Here is a 26579-nt window from a genome sequence, read left to right on the forward strand (position 1 = left end):
ACTGTCTTCATCCTCTGATAAAAGTGTTTCTTGTCCATAGGCAACCTTCCCCTTTGTAATCATATAAACCTATGAAGCTCGCGGTAGCCACTGCAGCACAAGCTCAGTCCCCAGCCAGGGAGCAACCTACATGGCACAGCAGACCTCTCTTGTCTCGCCCGCTGCTCTCCTCAGCAGTGTATTTCAGTCGATCTGCCTGTTCTGTTCCCCACTCTGTCTCTGGTGAATCCTCTCACCCCCTACACCTCTGGCCTGTACCCCAGCTCTTGTATGCATAAATAAATAAGTCTTTAAAAAATATATTAGGAAATTTCAGTAAGTGGTATCTATCAGATTAAGAACATGTATACAACATTGGGGACACTGCCATTAGAGTCAGGAAAAAATAAGAATCACCACTATTATTCTCATTAGTGTAATAAGGTTCTAAATCATTGGGATCAGAATAAAAACAAGTGAAGGAAAAAGAAAAATACTTGTAGACGGCCATCTAAGAAAACCTTTGTTAGAAAACAATTAGGACTAGTAAGTGAGCAGCAGTCACACAGATACACCAAAATACATATCTTCTCCGAATTTTTTAGTTGTTTTTTTCCCCCAAGATTTATTTACTTATACATACAAGAGCTGCGGTATAGGCCAGAGGTGGAGGTGGGGGTGAGAGGATTCACCAGAGACAGAGTGGGGAGAACAGGCAGATTGACTGAAATACACTGCTGAAGAGAGCAGCGGGCGAGACAGGAGAGGTCTGCTGCACCATGTGGGTTGCTCCCTGGCCAGGGATCAAACTCGTGCTGCACTGGCTGCGGATTGCTTCATAGTGCTGAGACTTAAGCCCTTGCTCCACCCAGGAGGTCCCTTCTCCAAGGTTTAAAAACCATTTCTTGTACTTTCCTGGAGCTTTGAAGAAATCTTACTTATCTAGTCTTAACTTCCCTTGATCAAACACTCAAAAGCAGAGTCTCTAGTCCTGTGCTCCTGCAGCATCTTTAGCTCTTCCCATAGCTCCTGGACTCTGACCACCTCCCGTGCTACCAAAGCACATCCAGCATTGCCACAGGCAAACACAGTCTGCTCTTCAATCCCTCTGGAGGTCTTCAGAGGGCTCCATACATGTCTGCTTCAAATTATCTTGCGACTTACGCCAACTGTAGTGGCAGGATGGGCACAGAGCAGGATATCTATGATCTGAGCAGACCAGGTAAAGGAGATTCCAGGAGCCCTTGAGACTCCTTTCTCAGGCTTTTGCTGAGCTTTTACATGTAGTGCAGCAACCAGGTACACACAGGGATGGGTTTTGGTTGGGGGGATGGGCAGGAGGCCTGCAAGTCTTCACTCTGGGCTTCTCTGGCATTCTTTCTCACTTTCTCTCTCCTGCCTCTGCTTCTCTTGGTGAATATATCAATACCCCAGTCATGGCCCTCAGAGGTAAACAACACATGCATGCAATCCTAATGGCGGGAGGGCAGAAAAGCCTGAAAATCATTTAACCCTACAACCACATTAGCAAATTGAAACATAAAAACCATATGATCATATGAATAGATGCTGAGAAAACATTTGATGTAGTCCAACATCCATTCATGATGAAAGCCCTTGAAAAATCTGGGATAAAAGGGACATATCTTAACATAACAAAAGCTATATATGATAAAACCACAGCTAACGTCATTTTTTTTAAAGATTTATTTATTTATGCATACAAGAGCTGGGGTACAGGCCAGTGTGTAGGGGGTGAGAGGATTCACCGAGACAGAGTGGGGAACAGAACAGGCAGATTGACCAAAGTACACTGCTGAGGGGAGCAGTGGGCAAGTCAGGAGAGGTTGGCTGCGCCATGTGGGTTGCTCCCTGGCCAGCCGGGGATCGAACTTGTGCTGCATAGGCTGCAGACAGCTACATAGGTTGTGTCTTAACCCTTTGCGCCACCAGGGAGGTCCCACAGCTAACATCATTCTTAGGGGTGAAAAACTGAAAGCCTTCCCTTTAAGATCTGGAACAAGACAAGGAGGTCCACTCTCAACACTGCTTTTTAACATATACTAGAAGTCCTAGTTAGGGCAATTAGGCAAGAGAAAGATATAAAAGGTATCCAAACAGGGAAAGAAGAAGTGAAACTATCCTTAAGTAGATGACATGATAATAGAGAGAGAAAATGCTGAAAAACTAATTAAAACAATAAAGCAGTTCAGTAAATAAGTAGGTTACAAGTTCAATACAGAAAAATCAGTAGCCTTCCATACACAAACAATCAATCTGCAGAGGAAGAAATTAAGAAAAGCAACCCATTTACAAGTCTACCAAAAAAAAAAAATTAAGTACCTGGGAATAAACCAAACAAAGAAGGTGAATGATCTACACAAGGAAAGTTAGAAAACACTGTTAAAAGAAATAGAGGATAACACCAAGAAATGGAAAGATATCCCCTGCTCATGGATTGGAAGAATTAACATAATCAAAATGGCCATCCTACCAAAAGCAATTTACAGATTCAGTGCAAAACCAATTAAAATCTCAATGGCATTCTTCAAAGAAATGGAAGAAATATTGCTGAAATATGGAACCACAAAACCCCCCAAATTGTGAAAGCTCTCCTGACTAAAAGGGGGAAGAATGGAGGCATTACACACCCAGATTTCAAACAATACTACAAAGCCATAATAATCAAAACAGCATGGTATTGGAATAAAACAGGCATACAGACCAATGGAATCAAACTGAAAGCCAGAAATAAAACAATACATAAATGGTCAACTAATCTATGACAAAGGTGCAAAGAATAGACACCGAAACAAGGAGAGCTTCTTCAGTAAATGGTGTTGGGAAAACTGGACTGCAACATGCAAAAAATGAAACTAGATTACAATCTCACACCATATTAAAAAATGAACTCAAAATGGATAGAAGACTTAAATGTAAGACCCAACACCATAAAATATATAGAAAAACTTTTTTTTTTATAGAGGCATGTTTTTATTTATTTATTATATTTGTTTGTTTGTTTTGTTTATACATGCGCTGGGTACAGTCAGAAGCGCGGGAGGGTGAGAGAATTCACCAGAGCCAGAGTGGGGAGCAGAGCAGGCAGAGGGACTGAAGTACACTGCTGAGGGGAGCAGCGGGTGGCAGGAGAGGTCTGCGCACCATGTGGGATCCTCCTCCGGTGGCCGGGGAGCAGCCGGGGATCGAACCGGCGCCGCAGAGGCCGCAGGCAGCTTCGCAACCCAGCGCTCAACCGCTGCGCCACCGGGGAGGCCCAGAAAAACTTTTGCCTATAGTGTAGGCAAAACACTCCATGACACAGGCCTCAGAAGCATCTTTGAAAATTTTTCTCTGGAAGCAGGGAAAACAAAGGAGAAGATAAACAGCTGGGACTGTATCAATCTAAAAAGCTTCTTCACAGCAAGAGACAATAATCAAAATAAAGAGACATCCTAATGAATGGAAGAAAATACATGCACACAATATGACGAATAAGGGGCTGATATCAAAGATCTACAAAGAAATTACACAACTCAATAAACAACCCAGTCAAAAAATGGGCAGAACTAAAAAGACATTTCTCCAAAAAAGAAATGCAAATGGCCAACAGGGATATGAAAAAATGTTAAACATCACTAGTTATCATGGAAATGGAATCAAAACCACAATGATACCACCTCACACCAGTAAAGACTGCCCACATTAAATAAAACCAGAAACACAAAAGCTGGAGAGGATGTAGAGATAAAGGAACCCCTTTCCACTGTTGGTAGGAATGTAAACTAGTATAGCCACTATGGAAAACTATGTTGATGTTCCTCAGAATACTAAAAATGGATCTACCATATGATCCACTGAATCCACTAAATCGAAAGGAAACCTATATTCCTATGTTTATTGCAGCACTATTTACAATAGCCAAAATAGACAAATGGATCCAAAAGTCATGGTTTATTTATACAATGGAATATTTTCAGCAATCAAAAAGGACAAACTCATGTTGTTTATAGCGACATGGATGAAGCTGGAAAGGATTATGATAGTGGAAATTAGCGAGAAGGAAAAAGATAAATACCAGATGGTCTCACTTATATGTGGAATATAGAGAAACCAAACAAAAGTTCAAGAAAAAGTCAAAACTAGCAAGCTGACCACAGAACTGAGGGATATAGGAAAAGGGGGGTGGGCAAAACTGGGGGGGGAGGGACAGAGGCATTATTGTGATGGTTCACAGGTGACAAGACTTTGGTTTTCAATCCTCAAATACAGGACTTTTCTTACCTGAACAATTTTTGAGAAGTGAGCTCTTTTGAGACCTTGTATACTGTGTTTTCTTTATATTATGTGTTAAGATAAAAAGCTACTACTGCTAAGCAAATATTGGAAGCCAAAAGTTGGAAACTTTGGTGGTGGACATGGGTCAAGCATTAAAAAGTTATTGAAGCACTCGCCAGCTTAAAAAGAAGTCTCCTTATGGTGGCACAAGGGGTTAAGCACAGCATTATAAAGCAGTCCGGAGCCTCTGCAGCACGAGTTCGATCACCAGCCGGCCAGGGAGCAACCCACATGGCGCAGCCGACATCTCCTGACTCGCCCACTGCTCCCCTCAGCAGTTTATTTCATTCAATCCGCCTGTTCTGTTCCCCATTCTGTCTCTGGTGAATCCTTTCACCCCCTGCACCTCTGGCCTATACCCCAGTTCTTGTACGCACAAATAAATAAATCTTAAAAAAAAAAAAAGTCTCCCACATTAGATATAAGTTAGTCATAGAGTGTGGTAGATTTTGCACCCACCAACCACAAGAAAATGTTTATGCAACTTGATAAGTACATTATAAAATAAAACACACCCCAAAACCTGCAGTACCTTTCTCATCAGTTGTAGTTTGGGCTTCCAGATATTCAAGGCTTAGTTGAAAACTTAGTGGGCACTGAGTCTTTCCTTTTTTTGTGTCTTATTGTGGAGTAAACTACCTTGCATTAAGCTATAAAAAGAATGCATATTAGTTGGCTGAGTCACTGTGAAATTGGAAATCTATATTGTTTGCTCAACCTGTAAAAAATTCAGAGCTCACAATGCCTAGAGGTGAGTCTCACTCCTTAAAATTGTCACTCTGGGTAATTAACTATTGTTTCTTATTAATCTGTGTAAATATTTTAAGCCTATAATCCTGTATGGGAAAATTTTCCTAAAAATAAAAATTGTAAAATAAAATCTTTGATTAAAATGAAAAAAATTACTTCATAAGAACTACACTCTCCTTAATGAAACAGTAGTATTTCTGACAATATGTCCTCTTAGACTGAGGTAACCCTACAAATATTAGAAATGGACCTCTTGCAAAAAAGATAAGGCAATCTCTATGACATAAGGGAAGGAAAAAACAAACAACACAAGGGGGAATATGTTCCTAAAGATGGAGCAAAGAGCAAAGAAGACTACCAGGGTATTATCAACTTTGTTCCTTTATTTATCTTGGTGACCAGGTTGTTAGAGGGTATGTATACCAGAGAAGATATTGAAGGGAAGATGGGAAAGACGCTTTTAAAAACAGAATCCTTTCACTCCTTAGTTCAAAACTCACTAGTGGATTTGCCGCTTATTTTAAAGTAAAGTCCAGGGCCTCCCTGTTGGTGCAAGGGGTTAAGACGCAACCTATGAAGCTATCTGCAGATCCCCAGCCAGGGAGCTACCCACATGGTACAGTAGACCTCTCCTGACTCGCCCACTGCTCCCCTCAGCAGTGTAATTCAATCTGCCTGTTCTGTTCCCCACTTTGTCTCTAGTGAATCCTCTCACCCACCCCACACCTCTGGCCTTTACCCCAGATCTGTACGCATAGATAAATAAATCTTAAAAAATAAAGTAAAATCCAAATCCCTTTAAAATTGTTCTCTCCCATCCAATCTTACTCTCCACCATTTCTCCCCTTTCTCAGAAGGCTCCAATCACAAGTTTCCTTGCTATCCCTCTCACTCATACTTGCTGTTTCAGCTTTTGCTCTCTCTTACCCTGGGAGTACAGGGTGACAGATTTCCTTAGAGGCCTTCCTCTAAACACCATTAGAGGTTTTTCTTCTCACTCTGTCTAGCATTTGATACTCATTTTTTGGGTTAAGTTTCATGAGCAGAACTTTTTCTATTTTATTCACTGTATAGTACAGTATCTATCTAGCACATAGTGCATTTTCAAAAGCTATTTAATGAATAATTGACTATCAGAAGAAACTCATTATTTCACAATTTTTTCCAGACTTAGATCTGTAGGATATTAACCACTTAACATTTATAGTGTGAAAGTGACTTCTGTACATTTCTCCTTCCTTTAACTTCCACAGAACATGTCTAAGTGCTTTTAGGACAGTAATACATTATGATTTTGTTCTACTTCTGCTCAACCTTGAACACCACTGGAAGTCAAACTCCCATTCAGGAATCCACTAACATCAGACTCAAGTTATCTGGGGTTCAAAACACATTTTGTCACATCAATCACTGTAACTAAGGAGCCCTATTATTATATAACTACTTATTTCAAGAAACTTTTCTAAGGCCCACTTTAGATGGAAAAAAAATTATGTATCTCGGTTTTGCGATTAGAATCTATTCCTCATCAGGTGCTTGCATTATCTCAAGGTGTTAGTGTACCCCTGAAGTGTGTCCACACAACAGATGATCGAAACATAAGCGTGTTTTCCCAAGACCACTAATGGGTCTGAACACGCGCTGCAGGGTTAGTTACCGAAGGCACTGTGCTGGGTTTTCGCCTTTCAGGTCAATAGGTTACAAAGAACTGGTGGAGGAAGGGAATAAGCCGACCCTGTTTTAATGAACCAACAACACCGGCTGAACTAGCCCCCCAGGGCAGGCCCCGCGCAGTGTGTGACCATTAATGTAAATGCCAAGACAATTTCTCCCTCACTAAAGCAGTGCAGAAAGCCTCGGAGAGAATACACTTTCCTAACTTCTCGGAACACTTATTTTCCTAGGTTACAAACAAGGAAAGAGCACTGTGATTCCCTGACGAGGAAAGTTTGCTTTTCCATGGCCAGCTAGCAAAAGCCTAAGGGCGAAACCCTGTGGCGGGAAACAGGAAAATGTCAACACGCTTTTGTTGGACGTTAATAGTGCTGAAGCTCCAAAAGCACATTTCCTGTGAAAAAGCTAAACTGTTACAGGCTCCACAACGAGTTCTGGCGGGTGTCGGGTCGCCGTCCAAGCGCTCAAAGCTGCTGCGTCTTCAAAGAAACAGGTTTCAACGGTGTTCAACGGGGGCTGACAGGACTGAATTTCAACCCAGGAGGAAAAGCACGTTTTCCTCCTTCTTGCTCAGGGTTAGTATTGCCCAAAGATGCGTCCCTTTTGAGTTTGTTTAGCATCTGCCTCAGAGCTGGGTAGCGGGCGGTGGAGGACCAAGCGCCACCAGCCACGGCAAAGGCCGGACCCGCCACTCACTACTGCGGCAGACCCGTCTCCCGGCACTTGCGGGGAGCAGGGAAGGTCGCGAGACCGGCTAGCCCCGCCCAGATCCCGCGGCAGCCGGCGGGCCGAGAAAACCGGAAATCGCGCTTGGGCCCGCCCCCCTCACGCCTGTAGCCGGCCTCGCGAGAACGCGTTGCGTAGCGGACCCGGGAAGCGTGAGCAGAAGCGGAGGCGGCGGGCGTTGAACTCGTCGGCCGCCGTAGCCCCTGCTAGGACAGCCCGTGCGAGCCTGCAGGAGGAGGAAGAGAAAGGCAGAGAGAATCGGGTTACAAGATGGCGGATCTATAGTTGTTACGGCGGCGGCGGCGGCGGCAGCAGGAGAGCGAGCGAGCTCGTGGGGGGGGCCACAGGGAGGGTCGGGGAGTGTGTGCGGGGCGTAGTGAGAGGTGTCCGGGGCTCCGGACGGAGAGTTCTCGGTGGCTCTTCTCGCCCCTTCCCGCGCAGACCCTTGGGAGCCATGGTGAACTCAGGCCTCTCCGGAGCCGCCGAAGCTGCCGCCGCCGCCGCCGCCACGGTCTCTCAAGAGTGAGGGGCGCGAACGAGGCGAAGGAGGAGCGGCGGCTGGAGCGCAGGGGACAGCGGCCACCATGTCGGATACGCGGCGGCGAGTGAAGGTCTATACCCTGAACGAGGACCGGCAATGGGACGACCGAGGCACCGGGCACGTCTCCTCCACTTATGTGGAGGAGCTCAAGGGGATGTCGCTGCTGGTTCGGGCCGAGTCCGACGGTAAGGTCACTGGAACGGTAGACTGAGGGACGTTGCCTCCGGTTTGGGCACAGCCCTGGGATGTAGGCCCGGGGCCGGGTACGATCATCTCTCGGGACAGCGCGTTCATTGGTTTTGTACCTGCACTTCTCTGCGATAAAACAAACTACCTTGTCTGGATTTACCCGCAATCCGACGCGGATTCTGTGTTGCCGATTGTCGGTTTCTCCGCCTTTCATGCCTGTTAAGGTTTTGACCGCTTCCTCTCCAGTCTCTCCTGTTTTGAAGAGGGGAGAGTGTGGAGAAACGAGGGGAGGAGGCGCCCTCGTCCTAGGGAACTGAACCCTCCTCCCTTCATACCCAATATGTGGCACAAAAGTAAAACTTCTCTTTCTGAGCGTCTTGTTTTCCACACTGATTTTACCGACGATCCTCAGTTGCCAGTCGACAGGTGCTGGGGGAAAACCAAAAGGCACCTTTTCCTGGGGTTATTGCAGTCTGTTGCCTCGATACATGCACACACAAGCACATACATCTTTAGTCTGAGAGCCTTCTAGGCTGGCTGCCTTTGTGGAGGGTGTGGTGAAAAAGTAGAACTCTATAACCCAAACAAGTTAGAACACCCAATCAGATTGTAAACTTGTATTCGTTGATTTATTGTACGAGTCATATGTGAAATATTTTTGGATTATAAAATGTGGAGCTGTAATTAGAACACCTTTCTGGTAATCGGAACGCCTTGATTTGAGCCACTGATATATGCAGGTAATAGAAAAGTAATTATCTTAAATTTATTCTTGATCTGTTTTGTGCTCTTGTACTTCTCTTCTAAATAGCCATTTATTTCTATGCGAAGTGTCTTTTTGTTATTAAGGAGAAAGGATAAAAGTTCTGTAATTTGTGTACTAAGTAATTAGATCCCTATTGTGGTTTTTTGTAATTTATTTGTTAAACTGGAAACAATAAAATTTTTTGTTAAAAACAGTTTGGCTTCAAGTGGTCATTTAGACCTTAAAATTTTCATTTCAATAAAACTTTAATAGTCATCTAGTCTCTTTATATTCTTGGTCTGAATATTGGTCTTCCATGGATTTTTTTTTCCCTTTTAGAGGGTGTATGTGATAGATTGAATATGCAGTCCAGATCTGGAGTGAAAATTATAAATTAGAATACATTTGATTATTTCACATGGATAAACAATGTAAAAATTGGTTGTTTTTTTTTTAACGTGTATTCTGATTTTTTTTTTTAATTCAGCAACAGGATTGTACAAATTGAAACTTATTTTTTATCTTTCAGGCTCACTGCTCTTGGAATCAAAGATAAATCCAAACACTGCATATCAGAAACAACAGGCAAGTAGTTGTTTATCTTTAATTTGAAAGACTTCATCTGTGATCAAGGAAATGTTAATCTGACAGAGATGGGAAGGCTTTCCTGAAAAGAAAAAACATGTTTGGTAAACATAGTTACAGATCGTATGCATTTTCTTTGTTGGCTAAAGATTTTAAGCTGTAAAGTGAAAGTTTTGTACTGGTAGTGATTTTTTTCATTTTTGAAATAAGCCAGTATTAGATATTACTAGAATACAATGTATTGGTTTGTCTTATCTAATTACACAGTCAGGTCTCTTCTATACTCTGTAAACTAAATCTTTTATTTTCAATCTCATTTGAAGGAAATGACATAAAAGAATATTGAAAGGGGTATTCTTTCAAGCAAGGAAAGCCTGTTTGTGGTATGAAATTAGATACTTTGACTCAAGCAAAAGTAGTAGAAGTGTTTAAATCCTGTTCTTTAATTGTATTTTTTCTTATATAAATGGATACGTTACGATATTGTACATTGCTGATTATGTAATATTTCCTGTTAATATTTGTTGTCTTTTTTGGTGAAAAAGTCTGTTGTGTTTCAGCGTACCTAATTATTTTTAACTTATCTGGAAATGGCAGCGGTGATTCAACCTTTTCTTTTTTCTGTGAATGTTGTCATTTTTTAATGAACTATTTGAAAATTGACATGAGTATCACCACCAAATTTAACAGTGTTAACATTATGCCATATTTGCTTGAAATCTTTTTGTAATATTGAACACGTGGATAGAGTTAAAGACCCTTTTATAACCATCTCATTTTATCCATTCTCCATCTTCCCTTAAGTAACCACTATTCTGAAGCTGATGTGTATTATTCCTGTACATGCTTTTTTATACCTCTTCTGCTGATGTATGTATCCATAAATAATATGAAGTCTTTTGTGTGTTTTTAAAATTTGCACAATTGATCTCATACTTTTACATGTATTCTACAACGTTCATTTTTTCATTCAACATGTTGAAGATTCATTTATGTTAACAATGTAGATCTAGTTGGTTTTTTTTAAATACTGTCTCGTATTCTGATGTATAATATATACCTATTGTTAGATATTTTAATTATTTTTAATTTTTTTGCTTGCAATGTATAAATTTAATATGGCAGAGATTTTTGAAGGAAAAGAGAAATTATTTTAAGATTATATTTACATTATTAGTGCCTGCTTTCTTCAAGGTGAATGAAAATTTGGATGCCCAGAAACAAATACTTCACAGTTGGCAGTATGGAATTATGTCTATTGCACAGCTCAGTACTAGTAAAATTCTTACTTTTAGAAAGTTGTTTTGTGTATGCCATACATTCTTAATGAATTTTTTGAAATATTTAAAAATTTTTCAATACTCAATGCAGTTTTTTCCTCTGGGTAGTAAATATGGTACATTTTTTGATGCAGAATCAAACATTTTTTTCTGTATTGAACACCTGAAGATGTTTCCTATACCTTAACTAATTTCAGGTAGATATTTTAGTAAATTTCATTTCTAAGTCAGCCAGGCAGATTGTTATTTTGTCATGGCTCTGAATTCTGCTTTGTTTTTCTATAAGCTTATTTGTGGGGTAAGAAATACTAAAATTTTGTCATTGTTTTTTTCCTGTCTGCATGAATGTTAAATTCTCAGGAACTATGTTCTTAAATGTGATTTCCTATCAATTAATTACTATGCATATTCTTCTCAGATTGTGTACCAGATCCTTTCACTGTTGCTATTGTTGGAAATATTACATTATCTTCGAGATTTGTATATAAAATAGTCCCCCAACATTGGTACAAAAATACACAGTGGTCCTGTGAATACATTAGAAACTTGGGGACATAGTTTCATGTGTAATGGTACTCTGTTAGAATATCAAAGTATTGAAGAAAATTAGTTTTTTTTAAAAAATTATGTTATCGGGAAAATGTTCTCTGTAACTAATCACATCTAAATTATATATTGTTGAAGCTTCTTTTAGGTTTTTTCACTACTTAAAGTACTTTTACTAAATAATATTAGGGTTCAAGAGAACTAATTTTTGGGGAACATGAATAATATGGAAAAGCTGTGTATATAAAAAGGAAATACCTGTGCAAATGGGGTCACTTGTTTATTTTTGTTTAAATTGAGTTCTTTTTTTTTTAAGATTTATTTATTTATGCAAGAACGGGGTACAGGTCAGAGGTACAGGAGGGTGAGAGAATTCACGAGAGACAGAGCGGGGAGCAAAACAGGCAGACGGACCGAAGACATTGCTGAGGGGAGCAGTGGGCGAGGCAGGAGAGATCTGCCGCGCCATATGGGTTTCTCCCTGGCTGGCCGGGAATTGAACCTGCACTGCAGAGGCTACAGACAGCTTCACAGCGTGGCACTCAACCCACTGCGCCACCGGGGAGGCCCCGAGTTTACTTTTCTAATAGAAATTAGAGAGCCATTTAGGGGTTATGGTAAACATAAGTTTCTTTGTAGCATATGCTATTTTATATTTTCACCAAAATCATATTAAATTTGCATTTTTTTTACCAAGTTATACAAACTGGATTTCCAAACACATTGATATTTTTCTGTGTTCATTGCAAGTATATCTGTTACCTGTCATTTAAGCTATTCAAATTTACAAAATTATTCATTGCCACAATGTGTGAGGTACTGATCAATAATGGGGTTTTAATTTTAAAAAAACAAGTAAATGAGACCTAGTTTAACATTTCCATTTGATAAAAAGTACTGAATTACGGACTCAAAATGAGTCAAAATGAATTAAGTTGAATGTCAAATGATGCAATATCAATAAGTCATTTATTCACATATCTTCCTTGCTTGCTGTGGGCAATACTGAAGTTATATTGAATACTGAAGGGAGGGAGAGGGAGAACATATATTTGCCATAAAGGCAAATTTGTTTCGTGGAAAGGCAGAGAATGATTATAATGAAACATGAAATAAGGTGCCTGATATGTGTGTCAAAACTTTAAGTTATTTAAAATCAATCCCCCAATCTTGATTAAATCAAAAGCGGAATCATCAGGATGTATACCTTTCCTATAAAATACAATTATATGTTGGTTGGGTTTAGTAGAGACAAGTAAGAAAATTCTCATCAATTTTATTCGGATAAAAAGAAACAAGTGAAAGTTACGTAATAATAAAATAATAAAAATTTTTTTAGCCAATCCTAATTGAAAACCCAGGCATACATTTCACAGATCAGACAGCTTAGGCACGAAACGGGTTAAGTTTCTTGACTGGAATTATACAGTAGGTATGTATGTGCCAACACAGAGGTTGTTAGAGGTAATTCCAGGGATGTGGGAAGTAAAAATTAGAAGAAAAGTAGAAAATTAGAGGAGGGAGAGATTAGTTTGAACTGGACTCATTAAGAAGAACCTCACTCTCTGTTGTGTTTGTCACTGATGGGAAAGGAAATAGTACACCTGTGAAAAGTATTATGTCCATTTGTGGCAGAGGCTTCTTTCTCTCAAAGCTTGGTAAACAAAGGGGAGCCATTGTGGGTTCTTGAGTAGGGGTTGAACATGATGATAGTTCTGGAACAGAGTGGCAATGTTGTGAATATTTAGTTGTGGGTGGGGAAGGAAACAACATAGGTAGCAAGACTTTTTGCAGTAATTTAGATACAAGCAAATGAGAGTCTGTTCCAACATAGTAAATGGAATTGAAAAGAAGGAACAGAGCTCCAGTATATTTTCAAGAAAGTACTGGTAGATTTGGTGAATGATTATGAAAAGGGAAGACCCAAAGTCCACTTGTGTTTTTGTATGTTGGGGTCAAAGAATGATGGTTCTTTTCAGATATTAGGAAGTTGAGAAGAAAGCAGGTTTACATTAATCTTCTGGTTTGAGACTTGCTTGAATATGTAATGCATTCACATTGTTAAAAATTCAGAATGTATTTGTAAAGTCTTTTTCCTACCTAACTCCATAACAGTTGCCCTTGCTAGAAGCCATCAATGTTATCAGTCTCTTGTAGTCTTCCTAAAAGTTTTATGCATATTTGAACAAAAATGCATGCAATCATATATACTTTTATTAATATAAATGGTAGCATACTATATATTGTTAGTGCCCCCCCCTTTTTTTTTTTTGCTTAAACTTTGAAGTGATAGTAACATAAGTGAAAAGGATTTAATATCTGGGACTAGAGGTAATTAGAATTTGGTGCAAGAGATTCTAATTGACAATCATTAAATACTATTTTTAGTGGTAAGTAGGACCCTCCTTTAAGCAAGTAGGTATGAACTTAGAAAAAAAGCAGAACTTTATTAAATTGTCCACATCTGTTCATTCATCCAATAATACTTGGTTGAGTTCTACTTATTGTCACTATCTTTAGTTTGGATCTTTAAACTGCAGATAAAAGCTTTTGAAGAGATTGTAGCAAAGTAATGACATGATCCAAAATATAATATTGTGTGAAATAGAAAAGAGGTAATAAATGGGATACTAATTGGGAGATTGAAGTGTAGTCCAGGTAAGCATAATGTTGAATTGGGTCAGTGCAATAGTATGGAAATGGGAAAAAGTGGATGATACGATTGTGTGCGTGTGCATGTGTGTATGTGTGAGTATTACATTTGGCATAGGGCATTCTGGTGGATTACATGTAGACAATCAGGAAGATCCAGTTATGAGGAATAAGTAGCTTGAAACGGAATGAGGAAAATGTTGCCTGCAAAACAAGGGATAGCAGTTTTGGTAAGGAAAGGAGAGCTTATTATCAAGCGAATGTCCGGTATTCTACAAGAGAAAGATTAAGAATATTCTAGATTTGGGGGCCTCCCCGGTGGCGCAGCGGTTAAGCGCTGGGTTGCGAAGCTGCCCGCGGCTCCTGCGGCGCCGGTTCAATCCCCGGCTGCTCCCCGGCCACCAGAGGAGGGTCCCACATGGCGCGCAGACCTCTCCTGCCGCCCGCTGCTCCCCTCAGCAGTGTACTTCGGTCCTTCTGCCCGTTCTGCTCCCCACTCTGGCTCTAGTGAATTCTCTCACCCTCCCGCGCTTCTGACTGTACCCAGTGCTTGTATAAACAAACAAACAAATAAATAAATCTTTAAAAAAAAAAAAAGAATATTCTAGATTTGGGCTAGATTTATACACTGCAATGAAGGAAGAGATGCTAATTATCATTTTTGTATCTGTTGACAAAATAATTCAATAAAATTTAGGATGTAGCCTGAGAGTCATTGTAAGGAGTAGACAAATGAGTATTCAAGAGAGTAAGATTTCGAATACTTCATTCAAATAATGACTTGAATTTGCAAATAATAGAGTTCTCTCTACCTTTTTGTTTTTTTAAGATTTACTTATTTATGCATACAAGAGCTGGGATACAGACCAGCGGTATGGGGGGTGAGAGGATTCACCAGAGACAAAGCTGGAAGCAGAACAGGCAGATTGACTGAAATACACTGCTGAGGGGAGTCAGGAGAGGTCTGCTGCACCATGTGTGTTACTCCCTGGCTGGGGATCAAACTTGTGCTGCAGTGGCTGTGGAGAGCTTCATAGGTTGCATCTTAACCCCTTGCGCCACCAGGGAGGCCCATCTCTTTACCCTTTGAACTATAGCTCAAGTACATGACTGGATGGGTGATTAGTTTGGAAGACTGGCTGTAGAGATGTATTCTGAATGGTAACTTGTAATGGTTCCCAGAAGAAATCCTTGGGAATCAAATGGAATGGGATCTTTTTTATTTAGAAGTCTAGTCTGATTGCCAGATAAATATAATACCACAGGGGAGAAGCTTAGAGATCAAATTGTTAAGAACTGTGTTCTTTTAGAATTCGTTGATATTTGTTATGTGAAAGTAGTGGAAACAAAGGTTTAGAGTTGGATGCTGAGTTTAATTACATTATTTCTAGCTCTGTGAGTTTGAGCAGATTTCCTCTGAACTACCTTTTAAATGGAGATAACTGCCTAACTCAGTTGATAGTTGTGAATTAATGTATGAAAAAATGCCTTAGCACTATACTTTGCACATAATCTCAATGAGAGTTATATTCAGAATCTTATAATAATGTATAAGCAACATTTCTTCTTTTCCAGTGAGGAAAGAAGATTAAGGAGGTTAAGGATTTGGGGAAGGTGGTACATTACTGCTGTTTGTAAGCAGTGCAGTCATATCTGTCTTGAACTATATGTTATACCATACTATTTTTTTAAAGTTCATTTCAGAAAGAGCAGGTCAACTAATAGGGACTACTAGAGAGTTTTATTATTATTTTTAAAGATTTATTTATTTATTTATACAAGCACTGGGTACAGTCAGAAGTGCGGGAGGATGAGAGAATGCACCAGAGCCAGAGCGGGGAATGGAACAGGCAGACTGACTAAATACACTGCTGAGGGGAGCAGTGGGCGTGGCAGGAGAGGTCTGTGCACCTTGTGGGACTCTCGCCGGTGGCTGGGGATTGAACTAGCACTGCAGAGGCTGCGGGTAGCTTCGCAGCTCAGTGCTCAACCACTGTGCCACCAGGGGAGGCCTGAGAGTTTTAATGCTACCATATTTGGCTAGCCTCTTTTTCAGACGTGTAAATTGACTTTGAATATAAATTCTATAAGTCAGGTATTGTATTTTCCCTTTTTTAAAAAAGTATTTAAAAGTATTCCTTTTGAAGAACGTGTGTTGCATTTTGTGCAAATTTTTAGGGACAGAAGGGAGCTGTCTGGCAAAACAGAATGATCACAGCTATTTCATGACTGGATTTTGTTCTTATTAATGAAGTAAATCTATATGGTAGAGGAAAACTGATGCATAATCCATTGGTTTGTTAGACCATTGTAAATGTGAATTTGATATAAAAACTAGAGACCTTTCCCCATAAAAGTGTTACGTTCTGGGCCTCTCTTGTGGCACAAGATGTTAAGCACCACACTATGAAGCAATCTGAAGCCTCTGTAGCACGAATTTGATCCCTGGCAGCCAGGGAGCAACCCACATGGCGAAGCAGACCTCTCCTGTCTTGCCCACTGCTCCCCTCAGCAGTGTGTTTCAGTTAGTCTGCCTGTTCTGTTCCCCACTCTATCTCTGGTGAGTCCTCTCACCAACCCCCCCCCCCCAAATCCTCTGGCTTTTGCCCCAGCTCTTGTATCCATAAATAAATAAATCTTTTTAAAAAAAGTTATGTACCACCTTTTAGATATAATTTTAAGGTGTCATTTAGAACTTGGATTAAGCAGCTCTAATTCAAACAGTATTGAGTTCAAGAATGGGTTTTTACTATATGAGATTGAAAGCTGTCACTTTTTCTATAGTAAACTATATTGTGAAAACTTCATTCAGTAAAAGCTAAATTTTCAAACATTTCCAGCTGTCTAACTTAGATCCTGGACTTTGGAAATACGTACTTTTTAAAAATGTTTTCAGAGACTCAAGCCAAGCAACAAATTTTAATTTTTTTTTTTTTTGTTATTCTCCCTACCTGTTCATTTTAAATCTGATTTCTGTGGGACATCATAGTGATTAAACAGTTCAGTAGAGGAAAACTCTTAAGTAACTTCTCTTGGTTTGAATGGATTCATTAATAACATCCCAAAGAGACGTGTGTCATGTGCGAATGAGAAAAAAACAACAGAAAGCGCAGTAGTTGAAAACTAACCTTACCTTAAAAAATAGAGCTTGACTATATAGGCTTTTTGGAGATATAGGAAACTGCCATTTGATTCTTTCTCTTTTAAATGTTCTTTGAATGCTTTCACTCAGGGTCTTTTACTCTTGACATGAAATAAAAAAGTCTGGATTTTTTCTGAGACAGTAGGGGAGAGAGTAGAGGAGAAGGAAAGATGAAATTTGTTATCATTTGGAGTTGACACACAGAACTAGAAGGTTCTTACTCTTAGGGCACTTCCCTGTTTGTAGTTAGCCACTAGAGACAAACTTAGGTCAGGTTCTCAGATTTGTCTTATCAAAAGGATTATATGAGCCCCTTGTTAAAAATAACAATTCTTGGGGCCTCCCCGGTGGCGCAGAGGTTGAGTGCTGGGTTGCGAAGCCGCTCGCAGCCTCTGCAGCGCCGGTTCTATCCCTGGCCACCGGGCGAGGGTCCCTCATGGGTCCCACTTGGCGCACAGACCTCTCCTGCCACCCGCTGCTCCCCTCAGCAGTGTACTTCCTCCGTCTGCCTGCTCTGCTCTCTCCTCTGGATCTGGTGAATTCTCTTACCCTCCCGCGCTTCTGACTGTACCCAGTGCTTGTATAAATAAATAAACAAATCTTAAAAAAAAAAAAATACAATTCTTGGGCTTTACTCCAAATCTGTCCCAACGAGATGGGTATGATTGGAAATATGTATTTTTAATCATCCTCCAAGTTTTTCCCTCTTTCCATTGAAAAGGTGTTCTGAATATAAATTCTATTTAGTTCCTGGCATTATGGTGTAGAGAAAAGGTTACCTTAAGACTAGAAAGGAAGAAAAAAACAAAAGAAAAAGAAGAGGAGGATGTAGTTGCCTTAATTCAGACTTCATTGCTTACCTGGAATTTCACTCAGAAGGTAGATTGGAAAGGTCTTGGATGCCTAGATAAAAGGTAAAAGGTTTTGGAATTCATTCTGTAGTACTAGTGGTACAACATGAAACATTGGGTTTTGAGAAGTCTGATTATGTATTTTAACAAAAGAAAAAAAATGAGTTTTCCTGCTATTTAACAAGTAGTCAAGAGATAAAAATACATGCATGGTATTCTGAGAGAAGAGTAATTTCCATAAAAAAGTGTTCCTCACCTGTCAATGATTTTAGCTCAGATATACAGAAAACTGTTTACAGATATTTTCCAATATGAACTATTACCCTAACAAAATGAACAAATGCTTTGAAAAGGGTTGAAATAGTAAGGTTAGTGCAAGTGAACATTATAGCCATTGTAGTATAAGCTGTTTGTTAGCACTTGACAAAGCAGAAACAATGATAAAATAGATCTTACCAGTTGCCCCTCTCAAAAAATTCGGGATTATTCAAAGGATGACAAATACTGGATTTGTATCTGCTATCATTTGTATACCATGCTGTAAGTGTGTATTGGATCTGAAAACACTGTGGAGCCAATACCATTCAAATACCATTTAAAATACTATTTATATAAATTTTTTATTTCTATTTTAATGTATGTTTTACATTACAGTACTAAAGTATTACTAAGTTAATATTCCTATATGAAATATATGTTATTTGAGGCATACCGTTTTTATAAAGAGTTTTGAGATCACTGCTCATGAGGCGATCTCTAAGAAGACAGCTTGGACTAAGGAAAGTACACATATACAGAGCCTGAGTGGGTCCCTTGGTGCTCTACTTGGGCTTTTAACTAGAGTAGCTATTTTTATCTTTTTTTTAACAAGGAGATTCTTGGCAAAATTTTGATCGTAAAATAAGTTTTGTTGCGTTTTTTTTAAAGATTTCAAAACCTCTATTGTTTGTAAATGAAAGAGCAGTCTTACAAAAATTTGGAATAACTGCTGACCCATATCCCTCCTAGGAAGGTTAGTCAGGGGCCTTCAAGTGGCAGCAACACAAGATGGCAGCCACAGTGGGCTTTGGAGTAAAACTTATTCTCAATTTATGACTTGGAAGAACTTGAAGAAAGCCAGAAAGGAGTAGGAGATGGCACAGCCAGCCGGGGTCTAGAAGATGATGAAGACATGATACTTACAAGATAAAAAGGGATGATAATTGGGCTCCAAGAGCAATTTATGAAAAACAAATATACAACCTTAAAATAGAATGTGGACCCAAATACCCAGAACTATACCCCCTTTGTAAGATTTGTAACAAAAATTAATATAGATTTAATAGTTCTATGGAGTGATGGACCCAAGAGCCATATGGTAGAATTCATTGAGCATCAAAGTTATCCTGCAAGAGCTTCCACACCTACTGATATTCACAGAAAATAAGAAACTCCCTCAGCTGCTAGAAGGACAGTGTTATAGCAGTTAATCAAAATGTAAAAGCAGGGCCTCCCCGGTGGCGCAGTGGTTGAGCGCTGGGTTGCGAAGCTGCCCGCGGCCTCTGCGGCGCCGGTTCTATCCCCGGCTGCTCCCCGGCCACCGGAGGAGGGTCCCACATGGCGCGCAGACCTCTCCTGCCGCCCGCTGCTCCCCTCAGCAGTGTACTTCGGTCCTTCTGCCTGCTCTGCTCCCCGCTCTGGCTCTGGTGAATTCTCTCACCCTCCCGCTCTCACCCTCCCAGTGCATGTATAACCAAACAAACAAACAAATAAATAAATAAAGCATGCCTCTATTAAAAAAAAAAAAAAACAAAAAATGTAAAAGCAGGACCTCTGCTCTCCTCCCCCCCACTCAATTTACACAGTCTTCACTTTCCACAGTAGTTAAGTTTTCTAGATACATCTTGAAGATTGCCAAGTACTGGAAGGATGCTCCCATTCAAAGGCAGTTTATCTTAAGATTTTATAAACAATACTAATATTTTGTCCATTTGAAATATATAAGTTGTGCTATTAAAAAAGCAGCATAACCAGACAGGTCCTCGAACATTAAATATAAAGTGTACGTTGTATTTTTTGTAATTAGGGTGTAAACTCAAATATACTTTTTTTTTTTTTAATAGAGGCATGCTTTATTTATTTGTTTGCTGGTTTGTTTGTTTGTTTTGTTTATACATGCACTGGGTACAGTCAGAAGTGCGGGAGGGAGGGTGAGAGAATTCACCAGAGCCAGAGCGGGGAGCAGAGCAGGCAGAAGGACCGAAGTACACTGCTGAGGGGAGCAGCGGGCGGCAGGAGAGGTCTGCGCGCCATGTGGGACCCTCCTCCGGTGGCCGGGGAGCAGCCGGGGATCAAACCGGCGCCGCAGAGGCCGCGCGCAGTTTCGCAACCCAGCGCTCAACCGCTGCGCCACCGGGGAGGCCCACAAATATACATTTTTTAATAAAAATTTTATTCATATTAAAGTTTCATTATGTATTGTAAAAAAGTCCATTTCACTTGCGTGCTACATAGTGACTAGTGTTTGTGTGTGTATGTATTTAGTGTAAGCTTCTGATCTACATGCTATTGGTTATACTTTCAAATAGAGCAGGTATATTCATTTCACTGTTGTTTTACATTCTTTAATATCCTGAAGGCTTTCCTGTTTTGTTTTGTTTTTTAAAAAAACCAATAGAAAGGGCTAAATCTAAAATACTTCAGTTATTAACCTTCTTGACATCACTTGGCAGTCAGTTTGAAAGAAAAGATGAGCTGGTAGTTAGATAGTAGGTGGTTAGTGAGTGGGACAGCTACAATTTGGCCAAGAATGACTAAGTTTTCCATTAAACATTAGCTTCTTAACATGAGTCAGAGCCTACTAACCTATTTTTATTTTATTTTTTAAAAAAAATTGCTCAGTGGCTTTTAGAGCTAAAACTACTATTTCATTGCCAGTGCATTACTAGTCAAAGGGTAACAAGATACATGATGTCAATTGGGCATGCATTAATTGCACTAAAAAGAGGGTGTTTATCATTGTTGTGTTGTTTCCTTTTATTTATACTTTGTAGTTTTTTTCCTAGTATAATGATATAAAAATCTTTATTTTTAAACAGGATACATTAATTGTTTGGTCAGAGGCTGAAAACTATGACCTAGCTCTAAGTTTTCAGGAAAAAGCTGGATGTGATGAGATTTGGGAAAAAATTTGTCAGGTAAGGATCTTTCAATAATTTTTCAAATTTGCATGCAGTCTTGATTTTTTTCTTTTTACCTGATAGATGTGTATTAGAATGTAAAGAGAAAATGTCTTTGTGTAGACTTTAACCTAATCTGGAATACCTTTTATATTCTACAGCAAATTCTTTTATGTAAATTTTTTTCAGTTATGATTTTGTTTCACCATTCTAGAGTTTGATAACATACATTTCCTAATTGAAATGTCAAGGTTTTTATAAGACCAAAAACTTTTAAGTAATTATGTTCTAAGACTTTTATATTTTTCTTTTATATTTGACTACCAATTTGCTAGTTTTTTTTTGAATATTGTGTGCCAGATACTAATGATCAGAAGTGCTCATGACTTCAACTGTTAAGGAAGTTAAAGTGTAACAAGATACAGAGGATAAGTGCTAACTCTCAGGTATCTAGAAATTTCCATTAGTAAAGTTTTTTTTATTTTAGAAGTTACAGATTTACAAAAAAATGAGTAAAAATTATGGAGTTCCATATACTAACCTTGCTGACACCTCTTCCCCCCACAGTTTCACCTATTAGCATTTTTATTTTAATATAAGATATTTGTCAAATTAATCATTCATTATTAGTACATTATTCATATGTTGTTATTAGCTAACAGTCATACTTCAGTCAGATTTCCTCAATTTAAAACCTTTTTCTGTTCCAGGATCCCATTTAGGATACTACATTAAATTTAGTAGTTATGTATTCATAAGCAGATGTTGACCATGACAATTGGTAACCAGTATTTTAAATTAATCATAATATTAATTTTAGCTTCCATTTTCTACAGATGGAGATCACAGTGTTTCAGTGATTGCTTAATATGTAGTCTGTTACATTATTTTTATGTCATTTTAACCTATATTAGCTTTTCCGTCTAATGATTCTTATCACTGAAAGTTCTTGAATTAATTTTATGCATCTGACCAGAGTCATTGTCCCTCTGGTCCTCCCAGTAACAGTTTCACATAGTATAATAGTATCCCAAGAAAGTGTAGTGTGACCCTCCCTACTCCATGTAATTTGATATGTGACACTAGATTACTAAACTTCTTATCTGGGGATAGATGATTTATTCCACATTATGCATCATTAATTGCTGAATCATTTTAGTATGCATTATTAAATGGAAGAATTCCAGTTGATGAACATTTAAGAACAGTAACTATTAAACACGGTATTATCTAAATTGTTTTGTTATTGTTTTGCCTTTGTGGTTTAACTGGTTTTATGTATGGGTGGTGATGGCAAGAAGATACTAATTTTTATCCTTTTTTTCTCATATGCTTTCCAGAAATTGAGATTGAATTTTATATTCACAAAGTTTTCTGTAAAATGAGATACATTACCTAAAAATGACCTGTATTGAAGATTTACACATATGCAATCCACAAATATTCTTTCTGTTCTTGGTTCATTAAACTTGAATAATGCATTCATATATGAAATGGGTTGGGGAGGGTAAAGGAAGTGTTCGTGAAAATAGTGGAAGCATACTGAAAGATATAAAACTTTAAAAATAAAGATAATTGTGCCATAATATTTTGTTTAGAATATTAATATCAGTATGTAAAGGCTTACGTTTTTATAATAAATTCCTGAAAAGCGGTATTTTATATTCTCCCTACTTTCCCTAATACCCACATGGTAACTGGCATGTTTTGTATATATAAATGAATAAATAAATGAATGAATGAATGAATAAAACAAGACAAATCTTATTTAGAACTAGAGTTTTGATTTATGTATCTGCTAGAAAATAAGTTTATTTGGAGAATAATATTCTCTAAAATATTTTCAATATTTTAGCTTTTACCTTGTCTCATTCCCCCCATCCTCAGCACTTACTGTTTAAGGTACATTTTATTGGTAGATATAAATGGATGGATGGATAGATGGATGGATGGATACACACACATATATGAAATTATAATTGAAGACTTTGTACATTGTGTCCTAGGCAGTTTTGCTGAAATGTGTTTCTACTGTTTTCATTCATGCATTTCATGATATACCTGAGACCACTCATTAATTCACTAGAAGGGCTCATGAAACTCCTCAAAACCACTACACCCATAGCTAAAGTTTATTACAACAAAGTGATACAGATTCAAATCACCAATGGGAAAAGGCACATACAGCAGGGTTTAGGAGAGTTCCAGGAATGAGCTTCCATTTGTCCCTCAAACCATCAGTAACTTCTTCCAGCAAAAGATATGTGGCACCATGCACATGAACCACCAACATTTACCTGAACCTTTTTATCCAGCATTTTCAATAAGGATTAGTCATAGAAGTAGACTGACTACCTGTTTATGGCACTTGAGTGTTAAGCTCATCTAGAGGTTGAGCTGTTACTATGTAACCCAAGACCCCCAAGATAAACTACAGAGTTATTCACGTAGAATAGCTTGCATAGCCCAAGGTGGCCAGGTAAACAAGTAACTCTTATCAGACAAGATACTCAAAGAACTTAGGGGTTACCACACAGGAGCTAGGCAAGGACCAAACCTTTTGTGGTTAAGATTAAGCCTTTACTGCAAAGGCCACCCTTGACCAAGACTCTTAGAGCAAAATGATCATGTCTGTCTTAAGACTCTACAGTTAGTGTAGCATTTGTATGACAAAGCAATAGCACCAGTATGGATATGCCTAACATTTAGAGGAGCCAGTTTGTTGTAGGGATTGATTTAAAGAAATAGGTAATGTGTTCTACAAAGACAAACTATATTTTTGCATTAATTTGATTATTCATTTCCCTCCTTGTTTTGCTGCACTTTGTGGTAAACTTGTTCAGAACTGTTTACCATAGAAGTTAGCTGATGTTTAACAAATTCCAATTCTTCACCAGGCCATTTTCTATCAGGAATACATCCTGAAAAGGCTTAAACACTTATCTCCGAAGACATTTGATCATCAATACCAGTATTAAGGCATATGTATATAAGGGAGTTGAATCAACAATGCGTAGTGCTATACTATATGGCAGTATAGTAGTGACGTAACCTGAAAAGTAAGAGTCAGCAGATAATAGCATATTACTAGAATTCTGCTCAGTCATTAGCAGTTGGTCCAGTTTATCATATTGTATGGCAGTGTCCTGCACACTGGTATATCATCCCATCTGACCTTGCCAGGTTCCAAAAGCAGGGGTGATCTCGGCAAAGAGGAGTTTACACTTTCAGACATCTGGTGTGACTGAACTAAAAGAATAGAATCTCTTGCTCTGACCCTTTTTTGAATGTTAATACTGAATTTCTCTCATTGAATTACCCATTTATTTATTCATTCCTTTGTCCTTAGTTGCTTCTTGTCCTTCCCATTTGTCATTTTTTTTTTTTTCCCACTCAAACTTACCCACTTTTGGAAAGGACATTAGATCTGGTTACACTGCTGGTATAGCAAAGTTAATTTTTTACTGCACAACTCAGTACTGCTAATAACTATGCATGTTGTTGAATATATATTCAGTTTATTATTCTTACTATTGATACTGCGTGGTATCCATAAAACCATACATCCACTTTTAGTTTTTAATTCTGGGAGTTCATTGCTAACTTTTAAAAGAACAATTTCCATTTCAGTGAAACCTATTGTTTGAGCTTATTGTGAATTCATTCAGCACAATTAATTGACTATGAATTTTGGTCAGTTAATGTTGCAGCAATAAAGTTCTGAAATAGTGTTGTGTTAACATACATCTGAATAGGTGTGAGTCTATACTTTCAGATCATATGCAGTACTGTCTGTAAACCAGCAATTACTTCAGTAGAAAGTAATACAATAAATAAAATCTTGAAATGTCGGTGGCCTGTCACTTTCCCAAATGCTGTTTGACCAATGAGAGACAGTGCTAGTAAGAAAGGGTGCTTATTTTCAGAGCCTCTCAGAGACCCATGTTACAATATATTTACAAGGTTCATTTTAATACTTCCAAAATGGAATAGAATGGAGGCAAATCAGAGCATTTGCCTTTGTTATTTGTTGTTGTTGTTGTGGTAACTTTGGTTATATCGTTTGTATTTTAGAAGTATAGGATCTTTCCCTTCAGGTGTTGTTACATATGGCACACACCACCAAAACACCCATAGTCTGCTACCAGGAGCACTTTTAAAGTTTCTACTCAGAAGTTACACCTGACATTTCTCACATTTCATTGGCCAACGCAAATAACATGCATGTAACTTGGAAGTGAAGAACTCTTGTGCCACAAAAGGGCAGAACGAGAAATACTTGCTTAACAGCACTGTTGACATCCATGTAGACACTTTGGTTTTTATGGGATTGACAAATCACAGCAGTGAAAGTTAAGGAAAGTATTCAAGAAGCTTGTCGGGACTAATAATAGATAACACAAAATAAGCATGCTGTAACCTAGTGAATACTAATCTTTCTTGGAGAATAGGCCTACAGATTCAGTTGCCAGCTAGGTGTTCAAACACCTTTAAACTTAAAACTATAGTTTTACTAACTATTATTCTCCCAGGTCTGCAGTTTTTGTAGAAGGAACCGTAATCTTCCTAAAGACAGATTTAAAAGGTTGGGGTCATTTGTGATTCCTCTTCTCTTTTGTAACTATCTGTCCCAATACCACTGCCCAAATCAGTTGTACATGTAGAATTTTTCTATATTTATCTATATTCTAAAGTTTATTACGTACAACTGATGCCAGGTGAACTTTCTAAAGGACAATTCTGCATATTCACTTACCTATTCTTAAGTGTTTTAGCTTTAATTTTCTTGGAGTGGCATCAGTCATTCTGTTAACAGTTTTACTATCTGCCATATGTATGTAACATTTTTATGTCTTTGTCTCTTTGCCTCTTTCACTTTGACTATCTTTATCCCCATCTGAATCTTAACTATCTTTGAAAGTCTACTGAAGGTCACAAATGCCACTGCTTTTTTTGCTCTTCATTATATTCTCTCCCTTACCTCAAGAGCTGGAAAATATTTACATTCCTTTGAATTGCCATGGCATTTTATCTGAACTGTTCTTAAAATCTTGTTGCTTAAACTTTTCCTTACATTTATGTGTCCACTTCCCTAAATTCAACTATGTTGATAACTCAGAAGTAAAAGATACTCTCATTCCTGTAGGGAAAATAGTTATCATCTGTGCATCAACATAACCATCTATTTTTTTCTCTAAGATTTAGATCCTTTATATATATCACTGGTGGATTTAAAAATTTGTGGGGCTTTTTTGCCTGCTCAGGATATTTGGGTGGTCTGAGGTGAAGAAAAGTAGGGATAATTCCACTCTTGTGTTAGGAATTAGAAAAGTTCTAAAATATTTTTTTTTTTGTGGTAAATGGAATCATAGAAAATTTGTTACACATTAGCCATGCTTTTCTTGAGCTGTTAATCTGAATCA

At 38.5% G+C, this 26579-nt stretch overlaps 1 protein-coding gene and 1 pseudogene across 7 annotated transcripts in view; both read left to right on the forward strand.

Annotated features, from left to right (window-relative positions):
• Positions 1-8051: 8051 nt before the first annotated feature.
• Positions 8052-26579, forward strand: part of PPP4R3B (protein phosphatase 4 regulatory subunit 3B) — a gene marked incomplete at both ends in the record, with an annotated part of 55031 nt that continues 36503 nt past the window's right edge. For all 6 annotated transcript variants that reach the window (XM_084235351.1, XM_084235352.1, XM_084235355.1 and 3 more), the window contains 3 exons: positions 8052-8193; positions 9472-9527; positions 21076-21174. In XM_084235351.1, the coding sequence (XP_084091477.1) occupies positions 8052-8193; positions 9472-9527; positions 21076-21174 (297 nt within the window). The remainder of the gene's footprint in view (positions 8194-9471; positions 9528-21075; positions 21175-26579) is intronic.
• On the forward strand, positions 19046-20421 carry LOC311172170 (ubiquitin-conjugating enzyme E2 variant 1-like; annotated as a pseudogene). The gene has a single exon. The product of its transcript is annotated as a ubiquitin-conjugating enzyme E2 variant 1-like (transcript).

This window comes from Talpa europaea, assembly GCF_964194135.1.
Source record: "Talpa europaea genome assembly, chromosome: 6".
Taxonomy (NCBI): Eukaryota; Metazoa; Chordata; class Mammalia; order Eulipotyphla; family Talpidae; genus Talpa; species Talpa europaea.